This window comes from Buteo buteo, chromosome 9, assembly GCF_964188355.1.
Source record: "Buteo buteo chromosome 9, bButBut1.hap1.1, whole genome shotgun sequence".
Lineage (NCBI taxonomy): Eukaryota > Metazoa > Chordata > Aves > Accipitriformes > Accipitridae > Buteo > Buteo buteo.
The window spans coordinates 23,718,427-23,742,874 of NC_134179.1; the positions used below are offsets into that span (position 1 = coordinate 23,718,427).

General features: G+C 42.0%; 1 protein-coding gene and 4 non-coding genes across 6 annotated transcripts; all 5 read left to right on the plus strand.

Moving 5' to 3' along the window:
- Positions 1-1,935: 1,935 nt before the first annotated feature.
- Positions 1,936-6,012, plus strand: RPS12 (ribosomal protein S12). Of its 2 annotated transcripts, none has more exons than XM_075035742.1 (6): positions 1,936-2,037; positions 2,176-2,227; positions 2,683-2,799; positions 4,485-4,587; positions 5,085-5,186; positions 5,926-6,012. In XM_075035742.1, the coding sequence occupies exons 2-6, from the start codon at positions 2,214-2,216 to the stop codon at positions 5,986-5,988; spliced, it is 399 nt and encodes a 132-aa protein (XP_074891843.1). In that variant the 5' UTR covers positions 1,936-2,037; positions 2,176-2,213; the 3' UTR covers positions 5,989-6,012. The 2 variants fall into 2 exon arrangements, with proteins under 2 accessions (XP_074891843.1, XP_074891844.1); XM_075035743.1 differs by having other exon boundaries at positions 1,951-2,037; positions 2,179-2,227.
- LOC142035141 (small nucleolar RNA SNORD101) lies at positions 3,517-3,591 on the plus strand. The gene has a single exon (XR_012651814.1). It is a non-coding gene; the product is annotated as a small nucleolar RNA SNORD101 (small nucleolar RNA).
- LOC142035136 (small nucleolar RNA SNORD100) lies at positions 4,931-5,017 on the plus strand. Its single transcript, XR_012651809.1, has one exon. It is a non-coding gene; the product is annotated as a small nucleolar RNA SNORD100 (small nucleolar RNA).
- Positions 5,456-5,590, plus strand: LOC142035135 (small nucleolar RNA SNORA33). Its single transcript, XR_012651808.1, has one exon. It is a non-coding gene; the product is annotated as a small nucleolar RNA SNORA33 (small nucleolar RNA).
- Positions 6,013-6,353: 341 nt separating the features above from the next.
- On the plus strand, positions 6,354-6,438 carry LOC142035138 (small nucleolar RNA SNORD100). Its single transcript, XR_012651811.1, has one exon. It is a non-coding gene; the product is annotated as a small nucleolar RNA SNORD100 (small nucleolar RNA).
- The last annotated feature ends 18,010 nt before the right edge of the window (positions 6,439-24,448 follow it).

Here is a 24,448-nt window from a genome sequence, read left to right on the forward strand (position 1 = left end):
TAAGAAACTAGCTACTCCTTGTAGGAATCCAGACAGATAGGTGGAGCAGGTGGAGTCGTGCCAACAGAATGCTGAGCTCCCGTTAACACACTGTGCAGCAGAGTGGACTTTCAAACAGGATCACACCCTTCCATTAATTTTTATACACAAACATGTCCACTTGCTATGCAGTACCAACATTTCAATACAGAGTTCAGTGCTAATGCAAACCTCCCCTCTACACATACATAACTTTTATCTTAGCACAGCTTTGTTTTCTCACAACTGTGCTAGAAAAACTGTTTTTGCATATTGTATTTCTACAATATCAGATTATAATTTGACTGCGATTATAGCTTCCGCTGTAACACAAATCTTTCAGCTGTAAATACTTCCATCTCCTGGACAGAATATATATTGCACTTATCTAGCAATACTGATCTGTCTTATGGCTGACTAAGGACTTGTTATCCTTTGATGACCTTGAAGGAGATAGTGGTTTATTGTCCCACTCAGTACAAAAACTCCTCTATAGATTAGGTGCCTTTGGGGCTTTTTAAGGAGCACGGGAAGATTAAGTGATTGATGGGTATAGGGAAGAACGTTCTCCCTGAGGAGTGTGAAAGAAGGGGGGCACTACAATTTGTGTGTGTTTGCATGCTTTCTGGGGTCTGAGCAGTATGAAGGAAATTCTATGTTCCCACTTCTTGTGCAGGAAGGGAGAAGTCATGGCCAAATGTCCCACAGGAGCTCCTAAATGAGAAAACCTGTCTTGGTGGTTGCAACCCAGTGGGGTATTGCAACTGAGGTTGCAGTTCAGAGTTTCAAGCAGTATATGGCAGTAGCTGGAGGTGGTCATGTGCACCTTGGAGGCTGTCAGCGTGAGTAACGGGCAGGGTCGTTCCTGCTGGCTTTGCCCTTGGTAGCTCGGAGCGCAGGGAGAGAAGTGCCCTCACACTACACTTCCATCTCAATGACTGTTTTTCAGAGGGCTTTGGTTAGCTTCTGCCCCTTCTAGATCTCTGCAACATAAAGGGTGTGTACCCGCCTGCCTCAGAGGTGACACGAGCAGGGAGAGGGCGAGCGGGAGCCTGGGAGCGCTGCAGCCGCAGCCCCCCAGCCAGGCCTCTCCCCTGTGCTGCCAGACCTTGAGGCCTGCGGGGCAGTTCTGAGCTAGCTGAGGGGTTTCCATTTTCCCTCTCTGTCCTCCCCTGCCCTCACCAGCCCCGGTGGGCCGCTCTGTGTGCCGTGTCTCCTCACTACCTGGATTTAGCCTACAGCCTGCTGCTTGATGATACCGGGCAGGTCAGAGGAGGACATACCGTAGGAGAGGTGACCCACAGCCTTGGGCACAAACGCGTTCACGTTAGCCACAAACCGCGGCTATCAGTATTTGTTACCTATTTTTGTTGTATTTTGCCGCTACGTATTTTTTACAAAGATGGCACTATGCAGACCACCCAACGGTCACACTGTCAAGTCTGAAACAGGTAGGATGCACACAGTCCCACGGAGACTGACAGCACCTGAGCAAGCAACGCGCCTGCACTGCGACGGCCGTGCTGCGCCCACCGTGAACGGGAACGTGCAGTTGCGCTTTTCAGATTTCAGGGTTACAGCCGAGTGCTGTAACCCGCACTGAAAGGCGCCAGGGACTGAAGGTTTGTTCCCCATCTGCCTCCAGGCTGCCGGGGATTGCGGAACGGTGCCGCCTGAAGCCAGACCGCCTTAGCAGCAACTGGGGCACGTCCTGCCCTAGGGAAGACGATGGGACGCGGCCCCGGCTGGCCCCTAGCCGGCTCCTGCAGTTGGCTTTCCCCGCAGGAGGCCCCGCCGCCGGGCCGGAGCGGCTCTGGCACCGAGGGAGGGAAGGCGGGAGGGAAGGCGGCCCCGCCGCCGCCGCCATCTCCACGGCTCCGCCGGGGCGGGCGAGGCGGCGGATCAGGCAGCGCGGCGGACAGCCGCTGCGCCCGCGCGGGCTGGGGTCCTCGCGCGCTATAAGAGCGTAAGGCGGAAAGCCCGCCCCCTTTTTCGCTGGCGGCTCGCGGCGGTGCCGGGGTGAGTAGCCGTAATGGCGCCGGGGCCTGCCGGGCTGAATCCCCGCCGCCGGCGGGGCATCGCGGCGGGAGCGGGCCGGGCGGGGGCCCCGGGGCGGCCGGCGCCACTCACCGGGGCGGCCTGTGTCTGTATTTGCAGCAGGAACCCGGGCGGGAACAGCACCCACCGAGAGCGCCATGGCCGAGGAAGGGTGAGCGGGGCCGGGGCCGTTGGGGGCGGCGGGCGGAGGGGCCGCGTCTCGCCTGACCGCGCCGTTTCGCGCCGCTCCGTGTCGGGCCTTGCAGCTCCGGCCGCGGGCGGGCTGCCTGCGCAGGCCCCGCCGTGGTGCTGCCGCATGCTCTCCGCTGGTGAGAGGCTGGGTGCTTGGCGTGGGGTCTGGCTGGCAGGGTCGCTGTGTGCCCGGCTTCCCCCTCTTTGTAAGGGAGCGCGGAGAGAGCGCAGCTGGCTGGCTGGCTTCCCGGGAGGATTTAATCTTTTAGTTTCTTTCAAGTTCACCTTATTTCAGTTTCTCCCTTGGCTTAGTTCTTGAGCTTGCTTTTTTCAGTGTTTTCTGTAACTATTGGGATGGTTGCAGGTGTACGAGAAGCTTTTGTTTATAGTTGTAAGATGGCGGCACGATCAGGGCAATATCTGTCTTCTCTTTAGCATTACTGCTGGAGGTGTAATGGATGTTAACACCGCCCTGCAAGAAGTGCTGAAGACCGCACTTATCCATGATGGCCTAGCTCGTGGTATTCGTGAAGCAGCCAAAGCCTTGGACAAGTAAGTGTTGCTTTCCCATTTTGTCTATGGTGAATAGCAAAACTGTGTGAGGTGTGTTGTGATGAGGTATGCGAACCTCATACAGTGGTCGCTTTGTCCAGATGTTCATTTGAAAGCTTTCGCAAGACCATGTTTTTCTGCCAATTAGTTTTGTCTTTTGCTTTCTCTCTTCTGGGTCTTTAACTGTGATCTTAAAATACAGATGCTAAACTCGATGATTCACGAATAACAGCATCTAGTGTGTTAGATTCTGTCTTTTTGTGACCCCAGTGCCATCAAGCTTTTACGTGGGCTGGTTTTGTGAAGAAAATGGAATGGTGCTTGCTGTATGAAGCGATGGAAATCTGGGGCTCAAGAACCTTGTGTTTGAAGAAGTGATAAACTTTTCTCAAAACTTTCTGAGATTTTAATTGGGAGGGTTAATATGTATGTCAGATTCAACCTGTAAGAATAGGTTTAGTTTCTATGAAGAAAAACTGAAATTCATAGCTTGCCTCTGCTTTTTTGCTAGCTTCATTTTTTTGTGTGGTAGCTGTAAATAATTGATTTGGTTACAATATCAAAACAATAGTAAAGTTGTCATATATGTGCCAACCATGGTAATTAGTCATGGTTTCTTGGTAGGGTGAAGTACCGTGTATATATACACCTGTGTGTGTGTCTGTATATAGGCACATACTTTTAAGAATAGATGGTGCTTAAGTGTAATGCTACAGTGTTTGGGTGATGACTTAACAATTTGTCGGATACCCCTTCACTCACCTTATGAGTGAGAACAGCAGTCTGACAAACCTGTATGCAAAAAGCTTTAAGACAAGGTACCAGATAATAGAAAAGAAATACAACTTAAATGACTGACAGTTAGTTTGTAAGAGTTCTTTTGAGTTCAACTACAACTTTATATGCTGTGTGTTAAGAGGATGATGTATGTACAAGGTTTATATACATTTGTGTGTGCTGGTCCTTGCTTGGAAATGTTTCTGAAACAGTCTAGTGAAACTCATGATGAAGAAGGCCATAAAGAAAACTGACTTGATTTGCAGTGGTCAAATTACATTAGGTTAAGCATAGAAGACCCATACAGCTCTCTTTGTTGTCAGGTATCCCTTTGGTATTCTTAACATTGTACCACAGTATTCAAAGATCCTAATTAGAATTGGGGCCCTGTCATAACAGCTTCTTTGAATGTAAGTAGAAAAGATTGTTCCGAAGAGCTTATAATAACTTGACGTGGAAATTCAAGCTTTTAATAATTACAGTTCTAATGTTAAATTATTGTAATCTGTGGTATACAAGAAAAAGCAATTTGTAACTTGGTTGCTTTCTGATAGTGACACCATTCTTTATGGGACCTGGTGTTTATCCAGTCATTACACGTTTCTTTAATGGCTGAGAATTTATCTAGTGGGATTTTTAGAAGCTTTCAAAACTGGAATAGAGTCTGATAATAAAGCTAACAATGTGAAAGTAGCCTGTTACATATATGAAAAACAAGAAGTAGTAGATCATATAAAAAAATCTGTTTAGTACTTCAAAAGCATATGGTGTCTCAAAACCAAAAATTAAACTCAGGAAGTGGTTGTCTGGAAACACATGTGCTGAATTTTGTTCTTTGTGATTTAGATTATAAAGAAAGTTAAAGCGGTGTCTGAAGTTACATTGGTCAGTTTTCTTTTTTTTTTTAGACGCCAAGCCCATCTTTGTGTTCTGGCTTCAAATTGTGATGAACCCACGTATGTAAAATTAGTTGAAGCACTTTGTGCAGAACATCAGATCAACTTAATAAAGGTGAGTGGTGGAGCTTTAGACACAAGTTTGGAACAGTTATCCTGCTTGCATTATAAGCTGCTTGTTTCAGCATATAGAGGGCTGAACCTTTGAAACACTAGACTGTAGTTCAGTATATGGCTTATCTAAGCAAAATTTCTGTTGGCAGCAGAGATTGTTTTAGCTCTGTGATTGTCATAGAAGCAGTGCAAAAGCTGTGGATGTAAACGGCAAAGGATGTGTATTGGCTATTTTACAAAGTTACCTGGATTTTTGTGTCCTGTATCATAAGAAATGCAAGTGGTCGTGGAGCCTGGGAGGAGTCTCAACATGGTTTTTTCCTACAAATTAAAATACTTAGCAAGCTGTACAATGATGATACTTTGGCTCCCTCTACTGATACTTGTGAGGAAAGCAGCCATCCGTTACCCAATACTTCTGAGAGTACAGCAGCTTTTTTGCTGAACCTAGTTATGTTAGGAATGGCTAGTTCTAATGTGATGCAATGTTTTACACAGGTTGATGACAACAAGAAACTGGGTGAATGGGTAGGTCTCTGCAAGATCGACAGAGAAGGAAAACCTCGCAAAGTAGTGGGCTGCAGTTGTGTGGTTGTCAAAGTAAGATGATGCTGATTATAGTTTATTTCTTGACTTGTGAAAATAAGCAGTAAAGATAAGGTTGCTTTAGATAAGGGACTATTAAATAGATGTCTTAGATTATTTTTTTAAACAATTGCTTTGCATTGTTGATAAACTGCTTCATGTTTATTTAAAATACTCATTTTGTGAGTTAAGGGTTATGTCCTTAAAGTATCTATGCCTACTGGCCAGTAAGCATTAAAGGAGGGATGTTTAAACTCAAGAGATAAGTTTTGCTTCAGAAGAAAATGCCAGTTCAATGTATCTGCTTAACTTGAAAATGTTTTGCAGAGTATATTTTAAAATGACACTGGTAAAGTAAAGCCACAGTACGAGCCTTGAAGACTTTGTTGTCTTTGAGGTCCCAAGAGATGGCTACATTTTCACAATAAAGACTAATGTCTTCTGTATGTGTTTTCATACTTACGCTACTGTTTCACATACGTGGCTTTTTTTAAGCAGAAATGAAGAATTTGTTTGGATCCATACCAATGGGTGTGAAACTTTAATGAAATAGAATAGTCCTTTATTAGAATAGTCTTTTATTAGAGAACGAAGGGAAAGCAGCTGGCAGATTGCTTGAGGTTACTTGTATGGAATTTGGGGAATATTTGAGAATGCCTTGAGGAAAAGTGTCAATCTCAGTTGTCCTTTTAAAAATAGGTTGTAAATTTTTGAATGGGTCTGTATTTTATTAATGGGTTATCTTGTGTTACAGGACTATGGCAAGGAATCTCAGGCCAAAGATGTCATTGAAGAGTACTTCAAGTGCAAGAAATGAATGGAAAATAAATTTTAACCCTGACTAATGTGTGTGTGATTAATGGGTGGGTATCTGTGGAATAGTTCTTTGAGTTGCAAAGGATAACATGAGAAGATGAAAGGACTTCGCAGGTCTTTGGTGTAGTTTATTGGTATGTTAACTCTGTCAGCTTGCTAAAAAGATAATGGCAATCCCTGCCATTCTTATTCTAGGGTGCTTCTGTTTCCTGTTCCTGCTGCAGAAGTTAGCAACTTGGGGAACTTTGCACAGCTTCTCAGTTGCAAAAATGCTGACAGTTGATTACTGCCTTTGCTTGGCAGTGCTTAGGCCTGTACTTCTGCAGGAATTCTGAGCAATTTGTTGGGGAAAGCCTGAAGTACTGCTGCATCTGTGGTGAAAATTTGGCTCCCTCTGCTGAAACAAATGAGGAGAACAGCCTTAACCATTACCCAAGTCTTCTGAGATGTTGCAGGAATTTTTTAAATGCTATCTTAATTTATTCAGGGAAATTACTTGACCTGGGATGTGTTTTGTTGGGTTTCCCCCCTCCATCAATTCTGAAGCAACTTGTGGGTGGAATTAGCTTCTTATAAGAAGTATTGCTATGTACTTCTAGATGAGATTCTGTAGGATTTCTCAGTAGTCAAGATAGCCAGGCAGTTGAGATCTCACTGCTCCAACAAGGCAATGTTGAACTCTGACTTGCCCAGTGTCTTGGTTTCTGTAGTAGTTGGATGACGTACAGAACTTGTGGTTTTGTCCGTTTTTTGGAAACAAGGTGGGATTCAGACTGGAATTTAAGATTACTGTCTTTTCTCTCTCCTGCAAGTTGTTTTATTTGTCTTACATTTTCTGCGGAGGCAGCTCCAAGTGGAGTCATGAGGAATTGCTCCATTATGCTGTTAAGTAGGACATGAATGTGAGTGTGTGGGGCTGGGCACCTCTAGTCTGAGGAGACGGGAATGTGTATCTCTAGTTCTCAGGCTCTTGAGCTTGAAATTTTTATTATGGTTAGTAAGCCCTTTCTTGATATCCCCAATCATTCATGTAGTGTAAAGGCAGGCATCTTCTCCAGATGCTGGGCTCATGTAATTTCTTAAAGCTCTCATTAAAGCTTTTGAAGTGTCTCTTGGTTTTGGCCCTGTCACAGCTTTCTAGTAGCTAGATCTGGGTGACTTGGATTTTTGAGAGGTTCCTGTAGTAATATTTTCAGGTGTACTTAATGAAGTCACCTGTTCCAAGTCTAGTTAAAACCAAGAAATTTATCCTTGTGCTGAACTTGTATGAAATTCTCAGTGAAGGCGTTAAAGTAGCTTTTAATGATTTAGTTAATGTCAAGCTAGTATTGCAGATGGAGGGAAGTTAACACAAACATACAAATGTTACCATTTTCCATTTGGATGTTTTTGAATGTAGTTGAAATGGCAGAAATTCACTCCTGTAGTTAAAAGCCTTAGTTGCAGATCTTATTAAATTACTGGTGGCTTCTAAACACTGAGGATAGGAATAATTTGTAAGAATATTCCTTTTTAAATGGAGTTGGAAGACACTAACTATTGAAAAATTGGAATTGTTGGTTTATTTTGGCTAATAATTTTGAGTGACTCATACAGAAGCACACCAAAGCACACTTCATCTTTTGTCCTATCTTAAACTGCATCTTGTAAGAGTTTTCGATAAAATAGTTACACTGTTCTTCATATTTTTATGATGTTGGTTGCTGCTACATTCTAGAGAAGGAATTGTCTGAAATGGTGGTGGCGTTGGCAGTCTAGTAGGATTTATGGTTTGCTTTTCCTTGGCTGGCTGCTTTATCAGAGTGGAATTCACAGAGGGAATTGGGGTCCAAAACTGGAGCTCAGTACCTGGGTTCTATGGCCTGTGTGTTGCTGAGGTTGAAAACTGTTTCTTAATTGAATGTGCTTCTGTACCAGAACATTTTTTACCTGCTATGAGTAGTAAAGTCCTTAATTCCTTACATCTCTGGATGCAGGGTAACAAACATGCAATCCAATAAGCCCCTACAGGTTAGTGGGTAAAGATCTTTAAAAAAGATGAAATCCATAGATTACATTCTCAAATTTGAGGAAGTATTTGCTAAGCCTGTGCAAGCAAACAGCTTTTCCAGGTGTTTGGCTTTTTGGCTAAAATTGTTATTATTTTTTAACCCAAAATGACCCAGGAGAATGGAGAAGAGCATGGTTCCTAATTCAGATACACTTCACTGACTACAAAGAGTTTAGGCAAGTAAATCGTGTATAGATAGTTTCTGGATGTATATGACTATGTGAAATTAACCTGCTTATGGTTTTAGGGCTATTGGTAAAATTTTGGTTGCTTTAGCATGGGCTAACAATAGACCTTAGATACTTTTTTTTAACTGGATTTGCCCCTCTTAAGTGAAACTTAATTTAGCTTGAGGTCATCTCAACATGGAAAATTCCTGCTGGTACAACTTTCTTATAAATCTACTAATGGTATATTGTGATGTGAAGCACTAATACCAACATGTAGTAAAGTTGCAGAGGGGACTATTTTATGATTTGCTGTTGGTGGAAAAAATAGGAAGGATATCCGTACAAGAAGGAAGAAATGTTCATGTCCAGGTGAATTGTAATTCTGAGATGGTGATCTTGAAAGGAAAAGGAGCTATCACTGAAAAGGATGAGTAAAAATAAAGTTGGTAACCTGTTGCTTTAATAAAATTATGAAAAAGTCTGGCTGTTACTGCTTTACCTCCATAGAGGATGTGGAAGGCTGTTCACCTTGTGTTGAGTAATATCTGAAATTGTTCCCCTTTGCACTTTCCTCGGTACTTATGGAGAAAGCTGATTCAAAAAAATATGCTGCATGGTGGTATCATCACTGGATTTCCTCTCCCAGCTAGAACACTGTAGAGACATGGGATATGGTGGGTAAAGAAAAAGATGTTCTGTGAGCATTCACAACCTACAAGAAGGTTGCAGAAAGATTACATTCATTTGGCTAGGCTAGAATAGTACAACAGCACCAGTTTCAGGTTTGCACTAAAGGTAGCTGATACATCTGTTTTCATGGATTTGGAGTTAGGGTACTGCTCTTTACTTCTGACAGGAGCAGTGAAATTCCTTATAGCAAGTTTTTTAGGTTGGGGTTTTTTTTAAGCCATATGTGGGGAACATGCACACTGGATCTATAGTGTAAGACTTAAGAATTGTTAACACATTGAGGATTTATGTTTAGTCAAGCTATTAGTCCTAATTGTAATGTAAATAGGTCCTTAAGGAGTTTTACATACTTTAAACCTCCAAGTAGTTTGTGAAGAGTCCAGCACACTCCATCTATTCACCTTTACAGAATATTCTACTTCATTTAACACATTTTAACTTTATTTTCAGTCAGTATAAGAAAAATATCTTCATTATCATGATGGTTTCTGTGTTTCGTTTATATCATGGGATATTGGAATTGCTACTTCAGCAGTAGCTGGGTTATGCATTTCCTCTTAATTACTATCAAGTATCAGTTAACTCTTAGGAAAAGGGGCTCAAATGAGGAGAGCTGTAGTCCACGAGCGAGTTTGTTAGGCAGTGTTTCTTTTACAACAGTGGAACAATACCTCAATAGAAGTTCAGGTCTATGTTTGGTTTGGTTTTTTTAAAGCCACCTTATTTTACATGGCAATGAATATTAATACTAGGGAATTGCAACTCTCTTTTCATGCCAAGGGTTTTTCATTGGAACAGAACCAACGCTTCCTAGACATTTTTGCCAGAAGGAATTAGGTTGAGATCTTAATTTTCTGATCAAAATGCTTAGATATCAAGTTAGGGGTTTTTCCTGTAACATTGCATTTCCTGGGAGTGACCTTAGAACCTGTGCAGGGTCAGCATTGGAGAACTGATAAAAGACTCAGTTTACTTGCCCTTTTTATTTTATACCTAAGACTAGCCCTAGTGTTTGATTTATTCTCAAAAATTTCTTGAGAACTAAATTCCACCCAAACTTCCTGGTTCACCTTCATCTTTTGTGAAAGCTAATTTGTTTTTTTATTCGAATTGGCAAAGGAAGGAAAGTGGTTGTTAGTCCTTCATACTGGAAGACTTAGTATATGCTTGTCTCAGACTTGTGCTTGTAGACAAAAGAGACCCCAGTTTCTTCATGCTTTCTTGATAGATGATATTTTTGTTTTGCTGTAGAAGATGTATCAATATTGATGTGTCCTGCAGGATTTCAGATGAAGTTTCAGAGGAGTAGACTTTCTATTACTCTTAAGTTCTAGCCATCTGTATTTATCACCCTAAAGGTACCCATTACCTGTCCCCTGAAAGGATGTAGTTAGCATTAAATAGGGGACTGGGAATTGGAGACTTTGGAGATGGAGTTCCAGGACTGACCCTGACTTTTCCTCTGTTGCTGATCATGTTTAATGTCCCTTTCAGGATTTCCTTGTTGTGAAACGGATAATGCAGAATGGTTTGCTCAACAATGCATGTTTTGTGGCTTTTGGTTGGCAGAAGCAGCAGAATGAATTTCTTTTTCTGGACTAAATAACAGGTTTTAGTGGTTTTGCAAGGATTGGTAGTCCTTTCCAGGCCTGAATTCTTATGTTTCCATGTGATGAAGCTAACAAAGTGCTTTGAAGAAAGGCTAGTAAGTTGTTGTGAAGGTGCTAAGTACAGACTTCTAGACAGCAGTGGAAGAATGTCCTATGCAAGACTTAAAATACCTTGAGAACAGTTAAGCTTATTTTGTTTCGGAACCACCTGTGTGTCATCCTGGCCAATACTGCTTTTCTGTCTCTTGTGCATTTTGCCTTGGATATAACAGTGAGCATCTGGACAGCCCCCCCATGTATTTGCACAGCTCCTACTTTGATGGAGTTGTGGCCCTGACTGGGGCTCCCACAGGGCAGCGGGTTATACCTGCCCTCCGCTCTTTTCCATGACAGTGCCCGTTTGACTGTTTCAGTCCCTTGGGAGTCTGGGACAACAGCAGTGCTACTCCATGCTTATTCCATGGTAATTCTGGTTAAGAAGGAAGTATGTGTTCTTGTAATGTGTAGTGGGAGCCTGAGTGCTCACTTGAAGGTAATTTCTTACCGGGACAGCTCATGCACATCAGGATCTCCCATTGTAATAAGCTGATACGTTTTGCAGTAGCATAAACATTGGGAGATCAGGGCTTGTCTGCAGCAAATCGCCATGCTGCACAAGCACTTCTGCAGGCTCCAGCCCTTCCTTTGGAAAACATTGTTTATTCTGCCTGCTTTGCCAAGAGGAAAGTGTATCTTCCAGTCTTACTTAACACATAAGTATTTTATGGAGGCTGAGCACTAATCCCACATGAAGAAAAAATATACTTAGTATTAAAACACACAGTATCCTTAACACTTTCTGTAACAAATAAGCATAAGCCCCAGTATTTTCTGACTAATGTTCCTGATTTAGAATTGCATCTACCTGTTAGGTTTTGTTCCTTCTTTGTACTATGGAACCTGGATATCTCAGCTGCGAGCCAGTGCCCCACTTATGTCCATGTTACTGAAGCTGGTGCAAACACCGTCCCTAAAACGTGCTTTCTTTCCTGGAGGCCTCACAAAGGTCTCTCATCCAAGTGATGTAAGGGAACTCTGAACACACAGCCATTTGTCAGCCTTGTCTTCTCCTTTGGGGATGATGTGTTTGGGATGTGGAGCCTCAGTAGGATTTATAATTCGTGTTAGGCCATTGAACCAGATACTGGATGTTGGGTGAGCACAGTTGTGGCTTGATTTATATAGCCCAAAGGAAAACAGAAGTAATGGCAAATTATTTTTTCAATGGTTTTAGACAGTTAAGTAAATACACAGGGTTTGGGTTTGTTTTTTTTTTTTTAGCCATTGGTTAGCAAGCAAATGTTTATTTTGAGAGTCTTTTAAACAAACTGAGATGAAGTGGTTAGTATGCTGTTGTATATAATGATCCTACACGCATTCATAATTTTCTCATGCATTGGCATTGTTTTTGAATGAAAGTCCACCTACAAAAAGCCCTAAATCCACATTAGCTGCTTCATGTAGCTGACCTGTTCTAAAAGGTGATACAATCTTTTATGGAAGTAAACCACTACACAAATGCCTGAACTTTCAGCCATTGATAACTGTGCTTCCTCGTTTCAATTCCAAAAGTGTTCGAGTCATGTTATATGAACTAGTGGAAACTAATTTGAAAATCACTTTGACTTACAGGAGCTTCTCCCCTCATCTCCCGATTCAAAAGCAATTGGGGGGACTTTTTATAGTACTTAAACAAAAGTATTTAAAATATTTTGACTGAGACCTCTGTGAGCAATACAGTATTACATAAAATGGGGATACTTTCAATAGGTAAAGTAACAACCACCATGCTTTTCAAAAATTTACGAACTGATGTAATAATTTTGTTTATACCTGATTGGTTTCTTTAAAAAAAGGATCCTTTTCCTGATCATTGGTATTTCATGATATTTTATATTGCTGAAAGATTATTAGGCACCATGCAGAGTTATATAAAAATAGATATCTACAAGGGGAAAATGCTTATGTACAAATCAACCTAGCTGTTGTTTTCCTTATCTAATTGGAAATTTGTTACCTTCAGTTAGTCTTCTAGCTCAGTCAATGTTAGGAATCCATTCATCTTTGCTGTAGCCGGACTGAGGCTAGTGGCTGTAAGGTAAGAAAAAGTTTTACTCTTTGAAGCACAACAGTAGAGTTTGTATGTCAGTACTCTACATAAATACCAACGTGTAAGCGGTCAGATATTCTTTTCTAAAAGCAATGAAATAATAGGCATTTAGGTCAGCGCCTGGCATGCCAAGTTCCTGCCCTGTAAAATTTTACAATCAAGTTATGAAACTGAAAAAATGTATTTTATGCTGACGTACAGAAATATGTTTATTAAAGCAAATTTCCTGTTTTCATACTCCAAAAAATTGTAATTCCAGTATGCTTCATTTTTTCCTTCCTTTTTTTTTCAATGGTTCTAAGACATTTTCCACAGTGAAAGAGTTCAAATCCCTGTTAAAATAAGCTTTGTATTTTGAGGACAGAAAAAAGCAATGCCCCCTAAGTAACCTTTTATATTGATTGTATTGTTAGCAGCCAGTGTGTTGGATAACATAATACAGATGCTTAGGACAGGTTTAGGAAGGCAAATGGCGGCGGGGGGGGACGACACCAAAATGTTTCTAGTTTTAGGAGTATGTGTTTAAGGGAATGGAGGTCATGTTTTGTAGAACTTCTCCACAAAAAAATGAAACACCCTCAGATATCCATATATAAAAAAGTGTTTGTATGTCAATACAAGCTATGGTATACATTCTCTTTTTCATCCATTTATTTGAATGGACAAATATTCAAGTAACACCCTTCAGCTTTGCTTTTTTCAGGGCAGGAAAATACGGTGTTTGTCAGCACATGTACAAGAAATGCCTTTATGTGCATGGAATTTAGCAAGCTACTGTACTTTTAAAAACATGTAATTTCAATTCCTGTTTCTGCAGAGACTGACTTGCACCCTTCCATGGGTATGTTTTATATCCAAATCAAAATCTCAGCTGGTTCTGACTCTTCCCTCCTGCCTATCTAACTATCTGTTTTAAACTCAGCATGACAGCTTTTAACATTTCCTTTTAAGACCAGTACGTCTCGATCCTTTTCTGATCATTGTGAACAGCATCATCATTCTGTCTGACCCTCAAGCCCATTTACCCTCTTCAAATAAAGTTAATTGGAATATATGTGCCTCTTCTACTTGCAGTTGTGTGAAAACACCCCTAAAAATGCTGCTTGGACATGGGCTATGAGTGATTTTTCATATATTCAGAAGAGAAAAACTTCTAGCCAAACTAGCCTACAGCCAAGAAACAGGGATGGACTTGCAGTGCCCTTTGTATGGCTGTCTCCATTATCCTACAATAAAATCCATCGTATTGTTATTGACTGAGCTAGTATGGCTGTGAATATAGATAATGTTAGCTAGCCCTTCCCATAAGATCCTAATTACGTTTTTGAGAACTTTGCTAAGCTTATTTTCCATGGCCTGAAATTGTTCCTTTTAGAGGGTCCATCTCAAATATTTTTATTTTTTAACTTTAGTTAAAGCAACATAGCTATTTCTGAGATTCTTGTTGAGTATAAGGTGTTTGATAGGTGTTTATTTACTTTTTTTTTAAAACCTCAGCTAACTTCTTAAAATCTTTTCATTGGGAAGTTCAAGTGTTTCCATTCATGGGCTTGAGATGTAATAGGAAAGCAGGGGTGAGAAGAAGCACTTCCAGATGATGAGTGAAGGGGGAGGATCAGATGTGTAGGAAAAAAAAAGGCAGAGTGGTCAACATAATTAATAGTAGGTGGGGGCAGAGCAGGAATAGCAAGAGGCTGAGTCAACGAGACGCAGGAGAATCTGGGCTCAAGAGACCCCGTCTCACCACTGATTTCTTGCCAATAATCATACGTGAGACTAGTGGGAAAGTATGTTTCTCGTTGTCCTCCAGCACTGGTGCACAGGGAGGACAACTGTCGAGGGACAAGGATTTACTGGAAGAGTGAAGGTGCATGCACACATACACATGCCTGTGCCGTTTTAAAGGCGGGTTACAAAGCTCAAGGTAATATTAGGGAAAAACCTGTCCGAGTGCCTTGGCATGTATATGTTCTTTGCCCATGCGGGCGTATGCTGTTGTTTCTACAGTCGCCTTATGCGATCTGAAGGCAAAGCAGACCAGCAGACCCTAAACCCGATCCAGGGCTCTGCCGCGAAGGCGGCTGCCGCGTATAAAAATAAGACGGACTCCGGTTACGTGCTTGAAAACGGTGATGAAGATGTGCCCCTGCCACCCAGCTCCTGCGCGCCCAGACGCGTCCGCCGAGGGCGGCCGGCGGCGCGTCCTCACCTCCACCTCGGGGGGCTCCGCCGCGCCGGGCCTTGCCCCGTGCGACTGACGGGCGCTGCCTCTCGCAGCTCGGGGGGCAGCTCCGGCCGGGGCCGGGGGCCGGGGGGTGCCCGGGGGCCGTGCCGGGCCCCGGCCGCCCTCCGCCGCGGCCTGCCGCTGTCGGCAGCGCTTCCCCGGGCTGGCAGGAGGTGGCAGCCGTGCTGCAGCTGAAGGGCGGCGGGGAGGCGAAAAGGGGGAGCGGGGCTGCGAGGAGCCTGGCTGCCCCGGGCTGGAGTTATAGGAGCAGGTGCTGCGGGGGTCCCGGCGAGCTGGCGACGCAGGAAACAAATGCGAAATGAAAGTCTTTAAGGCCTTTGAATATTGTCGATTTCTGTGCGTATTTTCCAGTATCGTAGCCTTGTAAAATCCAAGTCAGTCAGATGTTTAGGCTTTTACGGCGTGTAGAAATGTGTTTGCGTAAACCAAAGGGCTTTGTTGTACAGCTGCGACTGCTTTAATCTGTTTTTCTCAGAGCTGTACCACACGGAGCAAGCGCTCTCGTCTGCTTTCTTTCACGGAGATATTTAATGAACGAGGTACAGACTTGCGGAGGTTTGGGGGGGGTGTTTAAGTTGTTTGGAAGTTCACTTTGCACGTTGTGAGTAGCACCAGCTATGAGACTAGAGGACACCAGTGTCAAATTAAACATTTAAAGGACAGTATAGACTTAAGATAAGAGCCAAGATAGGTGAAGGCTTTTTCTTTTTCTTCCCCGCTGCCTCAAGTGTCTGATGTATTACAGTGTTCAAAGCGTTTCGGTATGCTTATATTGTATTCACACATATGCAATGTATTTGAAACATTCCTACCGAGGAGATTGTGGTGAAAACTGTAATGTGCAGCTTGCTGGGTTTCATTGTAAAGTAATATAATCTCCACATGTGCGAAGGCCAATGCAATATTTTATTTTTTGCTTACCCTAGGGAATGTGATATTAAATTTATCAGCTGAAGTATTTGAATGAGAACTCATAAATATTTTTTGAGGTGCATCAGTGGCATACATAGGGAGGGAGAAGACACGCAGTACTGGGTGAAGAGGAAGCAGTTCGTACTTTTCATCCTCCTCTGTCACATAACAGCTATGCCTTGCCCTTCAGATGGGGTACTGATAAATTTTCTCAGTGACTGAAAACAATTTTTAAATTGGGGACAATTTGTTAGTCACTGATTTTATTGGTAATTATTAGCTCTACAGTACATGGACTGCAGATGTTCTTCACATCAGATGCAGAGCTCAGGGTGCCTTGGCGGGAGAGGAGACGACTCACCAAAAGAGAGGTACCATTCTGAAGACATTTCAAATGCACAGGAGGGACTGTTGGCCTGCCCATTTTACCCCATGCGTTGTGATTGTAGGCACCCTAGCTGGCAAAGGTACTGCCAAACCTAGGAGGACTCTGTGCATTGCGTGAATGTAGTTATAAATCTTCCAGGGCTTAAGCAAGTATCTCTGCATGGCATTATCCTGTGTTGATGTGTGATCTAGTCTCTTGTCTGGAGTTAATTTGGGCATCTCCAAAACAACTCTGTGGTGCTTTAGAATAATCCAAGCCATGCTGAGTTAGCAGTTCTTTGTCATCATTGGCTCAGTGTTCAGCTGCAGCCCAAATTGCCCAGATCGGGAAGGGTACTGAGAACATGACCAAAGATGACATTTTGCCAGTGTAGAAAATCTTCGTGCCTCCACATCTTGAGTATTATATACAATTGGTCTCCACATCTCAAGAAAAGTGTAGTTTTTTCTTTTAAAAAAAAGGGGGGGGGGGCGGGAGTTATAGATATGGAAAAGGACATCTAAAATTGTTATGGGGAAGTAATAGCAGGCTTATGGTCTCACTTCAGTTTGGAAAGAATGCTGAGAAGGGATGAAGCTGATTTACAACATCAAGAAAGCAGTGCAGAAGATGAGTGCTAAACTTGTTTACCAAATCCTGCATTACTAGATCAGAGAACATGCATTGAAACTGATAGGATGTAATTTAAAACAGGTTTTTAAAACTGCCTTTCTTCAAAGCCTGTGATAAACTTCTACAACTTGCTGCTGCAAGAAAGTGTGAACTCAGAACACATCGAGAGGTTCAAAACGGTTTAGACAAATTACTGGATAAAAGGTGCAAACCAGATACTATTGGGAATAGGCAGCGATATTCCCTCTGACATCCGAAATCTAATAGCAGGATGCAGAAGGAGCATGAGGATTGGACCTCAGATAGTGGCTCGTTTCACATGCTTTTCCTAAGCAACTTCTGCAACAGCCATATCGGTCTCACCCTGTGGGGCATTTCTGAGAGGAAAAGATAAGATGGGCATGCTCCCAAAGTGCTAAAAGAGCCCAAATGGCTGCCTAAAGCCTCTTTGTTTCATGTCACAGACTTAAAAAGGTACCAAAGGAATCGTTACCGCTTGCAGAGAAAGCAAGCCAAGAGGAGGTGGCTACTTCAATCCTTTGGAATCCAAGAAGCTAGACGTTTTCAGGAATCTGCTCGAGTAGCAGCTGGCTCAAAACTGAAGGCTAGCAGAGACTGAAGGTGGCTCACAGTGGTAGATTATAGAAGTGAAAGAAGCAATAAGCCTTTTTACTATCATTTAAGTTGAGAATATTAGAATTGTGAACATAACTAATCCAGTTAGCTTTCTAGATACTTGTAGGAAATCTTATTAAAAATCTCTTTTAAAGTTTTTTTCCTTCTAAGGTTGCTCCAGTTTTGCAGTGGATGTACCTCCTGTGCCTTTGTCATCTTGGGAATTACATTGCTGTGATGCACTTCACTTGAAACTACTTATTAAGCCATCTCAGAAACTGAAGTCAGTCCAGGGCTGAATTTGGCACATGCCAACTATTGCCCTGCAAGTATATTGCCTTTGTGCACCAGGATGGGCTATTTCCAAAAGGAGTTGAAAGCTGGGGTTTTTTCCACTCCATGGAGACTTTAATGACCCATGCCTGCCCATATTAGACACCAGCTCTTCTCTCTCCATGATATTTCATCCAGCAGAAAAGGTGAACTGGCACTTTTTTGGTGTAATTGCGAGGGAGCTCTTGGCACTTCAGAAGGCATTTCTCTCTTTGATGTAAAATAGCTCATGTGCACCGGTTTCTCTGGCACACTGCAAAGTTCACCAGTTCTCTTAAGTTTTTTCTGAGAGGAACAGAATCATGAAGGTGGTGAAAGGGTGAGTGGGGGCAAGGATTTATTTGTTTTTTTCTTTCTCTTAGCTGTTGTTGGCCTGAGATCTGAGGAGTGAAGTGAATTTGTAATTTGTAAGGACTGTATTTTAAAATATTTGCCAGTTGCTCCAGATAATAAAGTAGGGATTTTTGTCCAGAGGAGAAGAAATGAAAATAAATAAACATGGATCTTTTTCACCTAATTTACGATCTGCAAATAAGGTTCCTCCTCAACCTGCATGATTAACTCTCTTCAGTCAAGAGTGACCATTTTGATTACAACTTCTATCAATAAAAAGCCGTGAAAACTTTTTTTTTCATAAGAAAAAAGAAATCCAACAATATCAGATGACTGCAGTGTAGATTGTTTTGCCATTTGTACCAGGATTTTAACCATGTTACAGCCAATAGATATATTACAGTACCTCACCTTTAACATTACTGTCAGATTTAGCTTAATGGAAATTGCCTTTGCTCATACCAACTTTAAACAAAGTAGAGCAGGAAAGCTTTTTTGTATGGCCATGATACTGCTTGTTCCAATGGATGCTGGTTATGGTATAGCTTTGTTTTTCGACCATGTGGATGTATCAAGAGGGATTAGAAAGATTTGTTTGAAATGTTGCATTTGATCAAGATTTTTGAAGCCCAGTGTTCTTCTTTTAGAAATACTTTGTGGCTTAAGTGCTTATAGAGGATAGTTGGTTCCTGAAGGAAAAGGTGCAGCAGTTCTGTGTTAAGGACTCAGTTCAAACTTACTGTCCCAGCCTCAGAAATGTGTTTTCACTAACCTAAGAGTGTGATAAGCTGAAGGAGAAGGTGCACAGCTTAGGCATTTGGCAGTGCTTCCACTGGAGCTGCTGTGCTGGGGTAGCAGTGGAGGTTCATGAAGTGAGGTGTTCTTTTGAGTCTATCATGTCTCAGCTACTTTACAATCTCTGGAGGGTCCTGGGCAGAGTTTGTATGAGCTGTGCCTTGGTGTTCAACAGATAGTACATGTGCTGCAGATGTTTTAGGCTGATCACCTGAAGTTTGTGATAACTACAACACGTGCTATGTTTTGGATGATCTCAATAGTACACCTAGTATCTTATTTCTGAGGCATTTTTGCTGCATGAAGCAATAAATTCAATTCTGTCATCATTAGGCAGGTGTTTATATGTACTGCAAGACTTTAATCTCTCTCCAGGGAATGAAATACTTTGGGGGCCCATTCTACAACCTGGCATTTGCTTTGCATCTCTGGCGTGTTCCTGTTTCTCTCTATTCCAGGAGAGCAAGCATGGTTTTATGGTTAGGACACGGATCTTGAATCGTTTCCCAGATTTGCCAGTGATTGCTGTGAAACCTAGAGCAAATCTGTCTCTCAGCTCACCAGCTACAAAGAGTGAGGGTAGTGTGGCTTTTTATTTCTGCTGTGTGTCTAATCTACTTAGCTTGGAAACCCTTTAGAATGTAGACTGTGTTGGGTTAGATGTATGTATCATGGATCCCAATCTTTGTACACAAAGTCACAGTCTACTGGTAATAATAGAACAGAAGTTTAATCTACAAAATATTTGATAAAGAGTCCCCCCAAATACAAATGACTTGCCATCATCTTGTGCCTTGATAGTCATATGATGTGCCAACCAGAGATTAATGATTGTGACATGGCTACTGTAATGTTTGGGTTTGGGAGTTGTGTCAGTGTGTACCAACTCTATTTTCCTAAAACAGGTTTATGTAGGTGGTGGGCTGATTTATAACTGGATCATGAATTAATTTTCTTCAGACCTACCCAAGTCTTATCCATGCAATGTCTCCCGTGTTCCTGTAGAGAGTCCCGGTGGTCCCTCATGTTCTCCATCTCTGAGGGGCTGGCTGTTTCTGGCTGCAGCGGTTCCCAGGTCTGAAGGCAGTCTGCAGCATCTGAATGGCCTGGAAAACCTGGAGGCTGCACACTGATAGTTGTTGAGCCGTCATTAGTGAAACTATGTGCTGAACCTTGGTGAAAATTACTTGGGTAGCCATGAGAAAATTCATAAAACAAAGAACAAGGTGGAAGGAAATGCCTTGAAGACGCTTTGAGTAGAGAGCTTAGAAGCCCATTAGCTCTTATCCTCAGAAAATGACCTCAGGGAAGAAAAGAATAGCATTTTTAAAGTTCTGGATCCTGGCAGAAAACTCACAAAGAAATTCAACAGGTTCTTGCAAGATAATTTTGGTATGCTACACAGACTTGAAACAGCCTAGCCATAAAGGCAATGTTAAAACAATTATCTCAAGGAACTGTGGTCAACTGAAAAAAATAAATAAACGATTCCAAGTAAACTTCCTGTACTTAGAAGATAGTATGGTAGGATAACATTAAGGCAAACAGAAAGACTGTGAGAAGCCCAAACAAATCCTTACAGCTTTAAACATGAGCTAATTTGTTATATGCATAAAGTCAAGACAGCAGCTACCATTTGCATCAAGCAGTTAATGTTTTCTTTCAGCTATATTTCAAAAAAATCATTGCACTTGATTAAGATACTATTCTTTGTTTTACCCTTGAAAACTTTTACAAATTCATTGTATTATATAATGTATTATAGTCTAATACTTCAGCAATCTGTGCTGGTACAAAGGAGAAATATCTACATTGTTATTTTGCAACTTTTAATTTATTTATTTAAGGAAAAATACACAATAATCTAGATTTATTTTTCCTGGGGAGTCTAGGAAGATAAAATTGTTTCCTTTCCTGACTCCTCCACTGCATGTGTTCGCACACATACAAGTGCACACGTGCTTACATGTGTCTCCCTCCCCGAAGGAGGTAATGTACTTGCAGATATTCATGTTATCTCTACCCATTTCTTTCTTGACTTTAATAATAATGATGTCAGAGTTTCACACTCATTTGTGCTTAAGAATCTGAAGTCCCTAAGATTTTTAAAATGTGCAATACTTTAATTGGGTATATTTTTATTCTAGCAAACAAAAGTCCATTTTGTTAGCTGTTTCCTGTGTTAGGAAGTTTCTGTAATAGTGATTTTTACTGGTTTCTCTTCTGAACTAATCCAGCCCTTTCAGTCTCTCTATGTAGGCAGTGTTCCCCCTGCCCTGCTGAAGGTGGACCTGTGCAGCCAGGAATGCTAAAGTCTTGGGGCAAGAAGGAGAGGAGGCAGGAGAGATCCTGATCTGTAGTTCAGTGGATACAATCCTGAACTGGGAATGGGGAGAAAGAAGTTTGGTCCTTTATGTTCAAGTAATTTCTTGGGACTTTGGTTTTTTTCAGTGACTCTCTAAAGTAAAACACAGAAGCAGTCCATGGGACAAAATACCAGAAATGCTATTGACTTTCTTCTGGTAAGGTCCCTTATCTCTCCCTTGGTGTCTCTGTTTATGACATCAAGGCTGGTTTATCAAACCTAAGTACCTACAAGGTACAGTTATCACCCCTGACTCTCCTTATTGCCAATGGAAAACAAAAATGGGGGTCACTTAATCTCATCTTAAAGTAGTTATTTAAAATGGTGAGTGAAATGAAGCACCTGCTCCTCGGGAACTGCAAAGGGAGCCTTTGACAACTGACCCAGCTGTCTGCATACCTCTGGTGTGTGGGCCCTCATGGTGCTGTGAACAAAGCTACCTCAGCCCAGGTCTGGGTCTGAGTCCCCCATTTAAGTAGCCCTGACTTAATAAGTTACAGAAAAAGCCTGAGCTGAACAACCTTTAGTTTTCTTACTCCATGTTTTTTTCTGCTGGAGTTTGACTAACAGCCACTAATATTTGTATGTTCTCCAAATTTGGCAAGAATGGGGAGAATCCCCCTCCTTAAAAAAAACCAAACCCAAAACCAAGAAACCCCAGGAATTGCCACAGAGGAAGAAGTGTATTGTGCTCTGTTAGTGAACTGTATGAGGGGGAAGGCATTGGAAGGAAATCAAAGGCAGGGTCAGTGCTTAAAAATAGTGTGTACACAGTACCAAATGGCCACTTTACCCTGACTACAACCACCTAAAAACTGTTCAAAGTTGCAGTTTTTCTCTCAGCACGCAAGCTGGATATACCCCAAAGCTCAAATTGCAATCCATGAGACTGCAAACCCACATGGCCAGTCAGGTATGCTGAAAGCCAAATAAATCCCAGTAAATGTGATCACGCTGTAACGGCCCCTACTTTTAAAGGAAGAACTAGCAAATACATGTACACAGTTGGGTCCTTCATCCTCACTGGCTTCAGTGGAAGGTGATATGGAAACTCTTAAATCAGGTTTGGAGATTGTTTAGCCCTAGAAATAAAATTATTTGGAATGAAAACACCTAATACAACAGAAGATCCTTGCCACCTCTCCCACAGCATGTTTATACAGGATGGTACATTCTAAAAAGTAGTGGTTAGGGTTTTTTATCCCCTCTGAAAAACTCTGAAAGGCACAAAGGACGCTTAGTTTCTCCCCTTCTTCGTAATAAGGAATCAGAACTGTGTGCCCACCTCTTGTAGCTAGCCGTAGCAATATGTATTATGGGCAAAACCACTAAGGTGTCTAACCCTAGGAAAGACAGACAATTTTGCTTTCACTGAATATAGGAAACAAAGTGACCCTACAAAATGCAGAACAGATAAGGTCTAAACTCTTTTCACTCCAGGTCAGCTCTGAGATCAGCATGGTATGGGGAAAATGCAGCTCTGATCTAACGGTGAGCCACATGAAGGGAAAAAGGAGGAAAGAGCTAAAGGGGATTTGCTGCACGGCTGTACCTCTTTCAGGTGACACCACCTTCTAGTTGTGCTCAGCAATGCCAACTGCAAATCGCCCAACAATTCTGGTAGATGTACCATGCCTGCCCTAGTGTCTGAGTTACCCAGTCTTAATTTTCTGCTTCCTGATTAATTTCTTGTGAATTATGTGAATTATTTAATTTTTCAGTCCTGAGGTAAACAAATTATTAGTAGCCATATTACAGTGGTGATGCTGTCAATAAAGCTTGGAGCATTCCTAGTTCAGCTGTGGCAAAGATGCTCAGGCTCCCTCATCCTAGGATACAGCTAAAGTTTCAAAAACAAATACCAAAAATCTTCTCTGTGGCCTTTTCTCTCACCTGTCTATAATACCCAAACTATCTCACATCTCTGGGTTTTGGCAGAGCAGAGGGTGGGTTCTCTACCCCCTTTTATGTCGTCACAAACAAGGTAACTCCTAAGAGCACTTGTATGCATAGGAACAGTCCCTGAGTTCAACCTGCTGAAATTAACTGCAGGGCCATGTCTCCCCTTAGAGCAGGAAATCACTCAGCTGACAGTATTATAAAACATTCCATAGTTATTAAGTGGTTTTCCAGTAATTTTTCAGTACTTAGCAGAAAACATTATCATAACTGATATACACTAATTTTGTCTTGTTTATGTGTGTATATAGTGTAACTTCCATTAAAGTGCCATTACATTTTCAAAAGGGATTCTGTAAAAATGACCTGGTGGTCTTCCAAATTTATTCTTTCAAAGGCTCCAGATCAAATTTGCCTACTTTAAACAATATTTTAAAAAATTGACAGTGTTGTGGATCCCACCTGGAGTCAAGTTGTGTTCTTTCTGCCTTGCATTTATAATGAGGATGATTTAATTATTTAGCTGACAATGTTATAAACGATGTGCAAGAGAGAATAGAGTCTGGCCCCCCAAGCCTTTCTCCCTTTCCATCTCGCCCTCCCAGGAGTCATTGTAATTATAGGGTGTTAACAGAGGAAAAATCTGTGTTGGTTAGTCGAGTGAGGACGTATATTTGGATGAGAAAGAGAGCGTTCAGTGGGAAGGTGCCATATTGAAGTTTTCCTGATCATTGTGATATTTTAAGGCTAATGAGTATTTAGTACACATGTTGAGTGAAAGGATTTAGGCATCTTAAATCAGGGAGAAACTAGCTTCATTGGTGGTTGTCTTCCGTTTCTTTCCACCTTGGCTCCGGAGAACTTCTGTAAGAGCAACCTGCAGCCCTAAATCCCACCCCAGATTTTTGTGTGTTACTGTTGGACATTGCCCAGGATCCATGAGAAGGCTGCTTCACTGCACGTCATGGCTGTATTGCTTCAGCCCCCTCCACTCCTTCATCAGCGCTGGAATCATTTGCTGGCCACTGCACAGCTTCCCCAGAAGTAATAGGTCTGTCTGCATTCAAACATTTTGCGTCTACAGCTTTGTCAGCTAAGAGCATGGGAAGAGAAGAAAAGAAACATACCACTAATTAAATTGTCAGCTCTGGTAAATGTTCTTATACCAGCAAAAAGCTCTATTGAGAGGTATAACTTATGTCATTTGGGTAGCTGGTATAAACACTGCTAGCAAAAATCTCTTGCCAGTATGCACCACATCTCCACTTGGAGAGTTTGTGAAAGCTACATCTGCA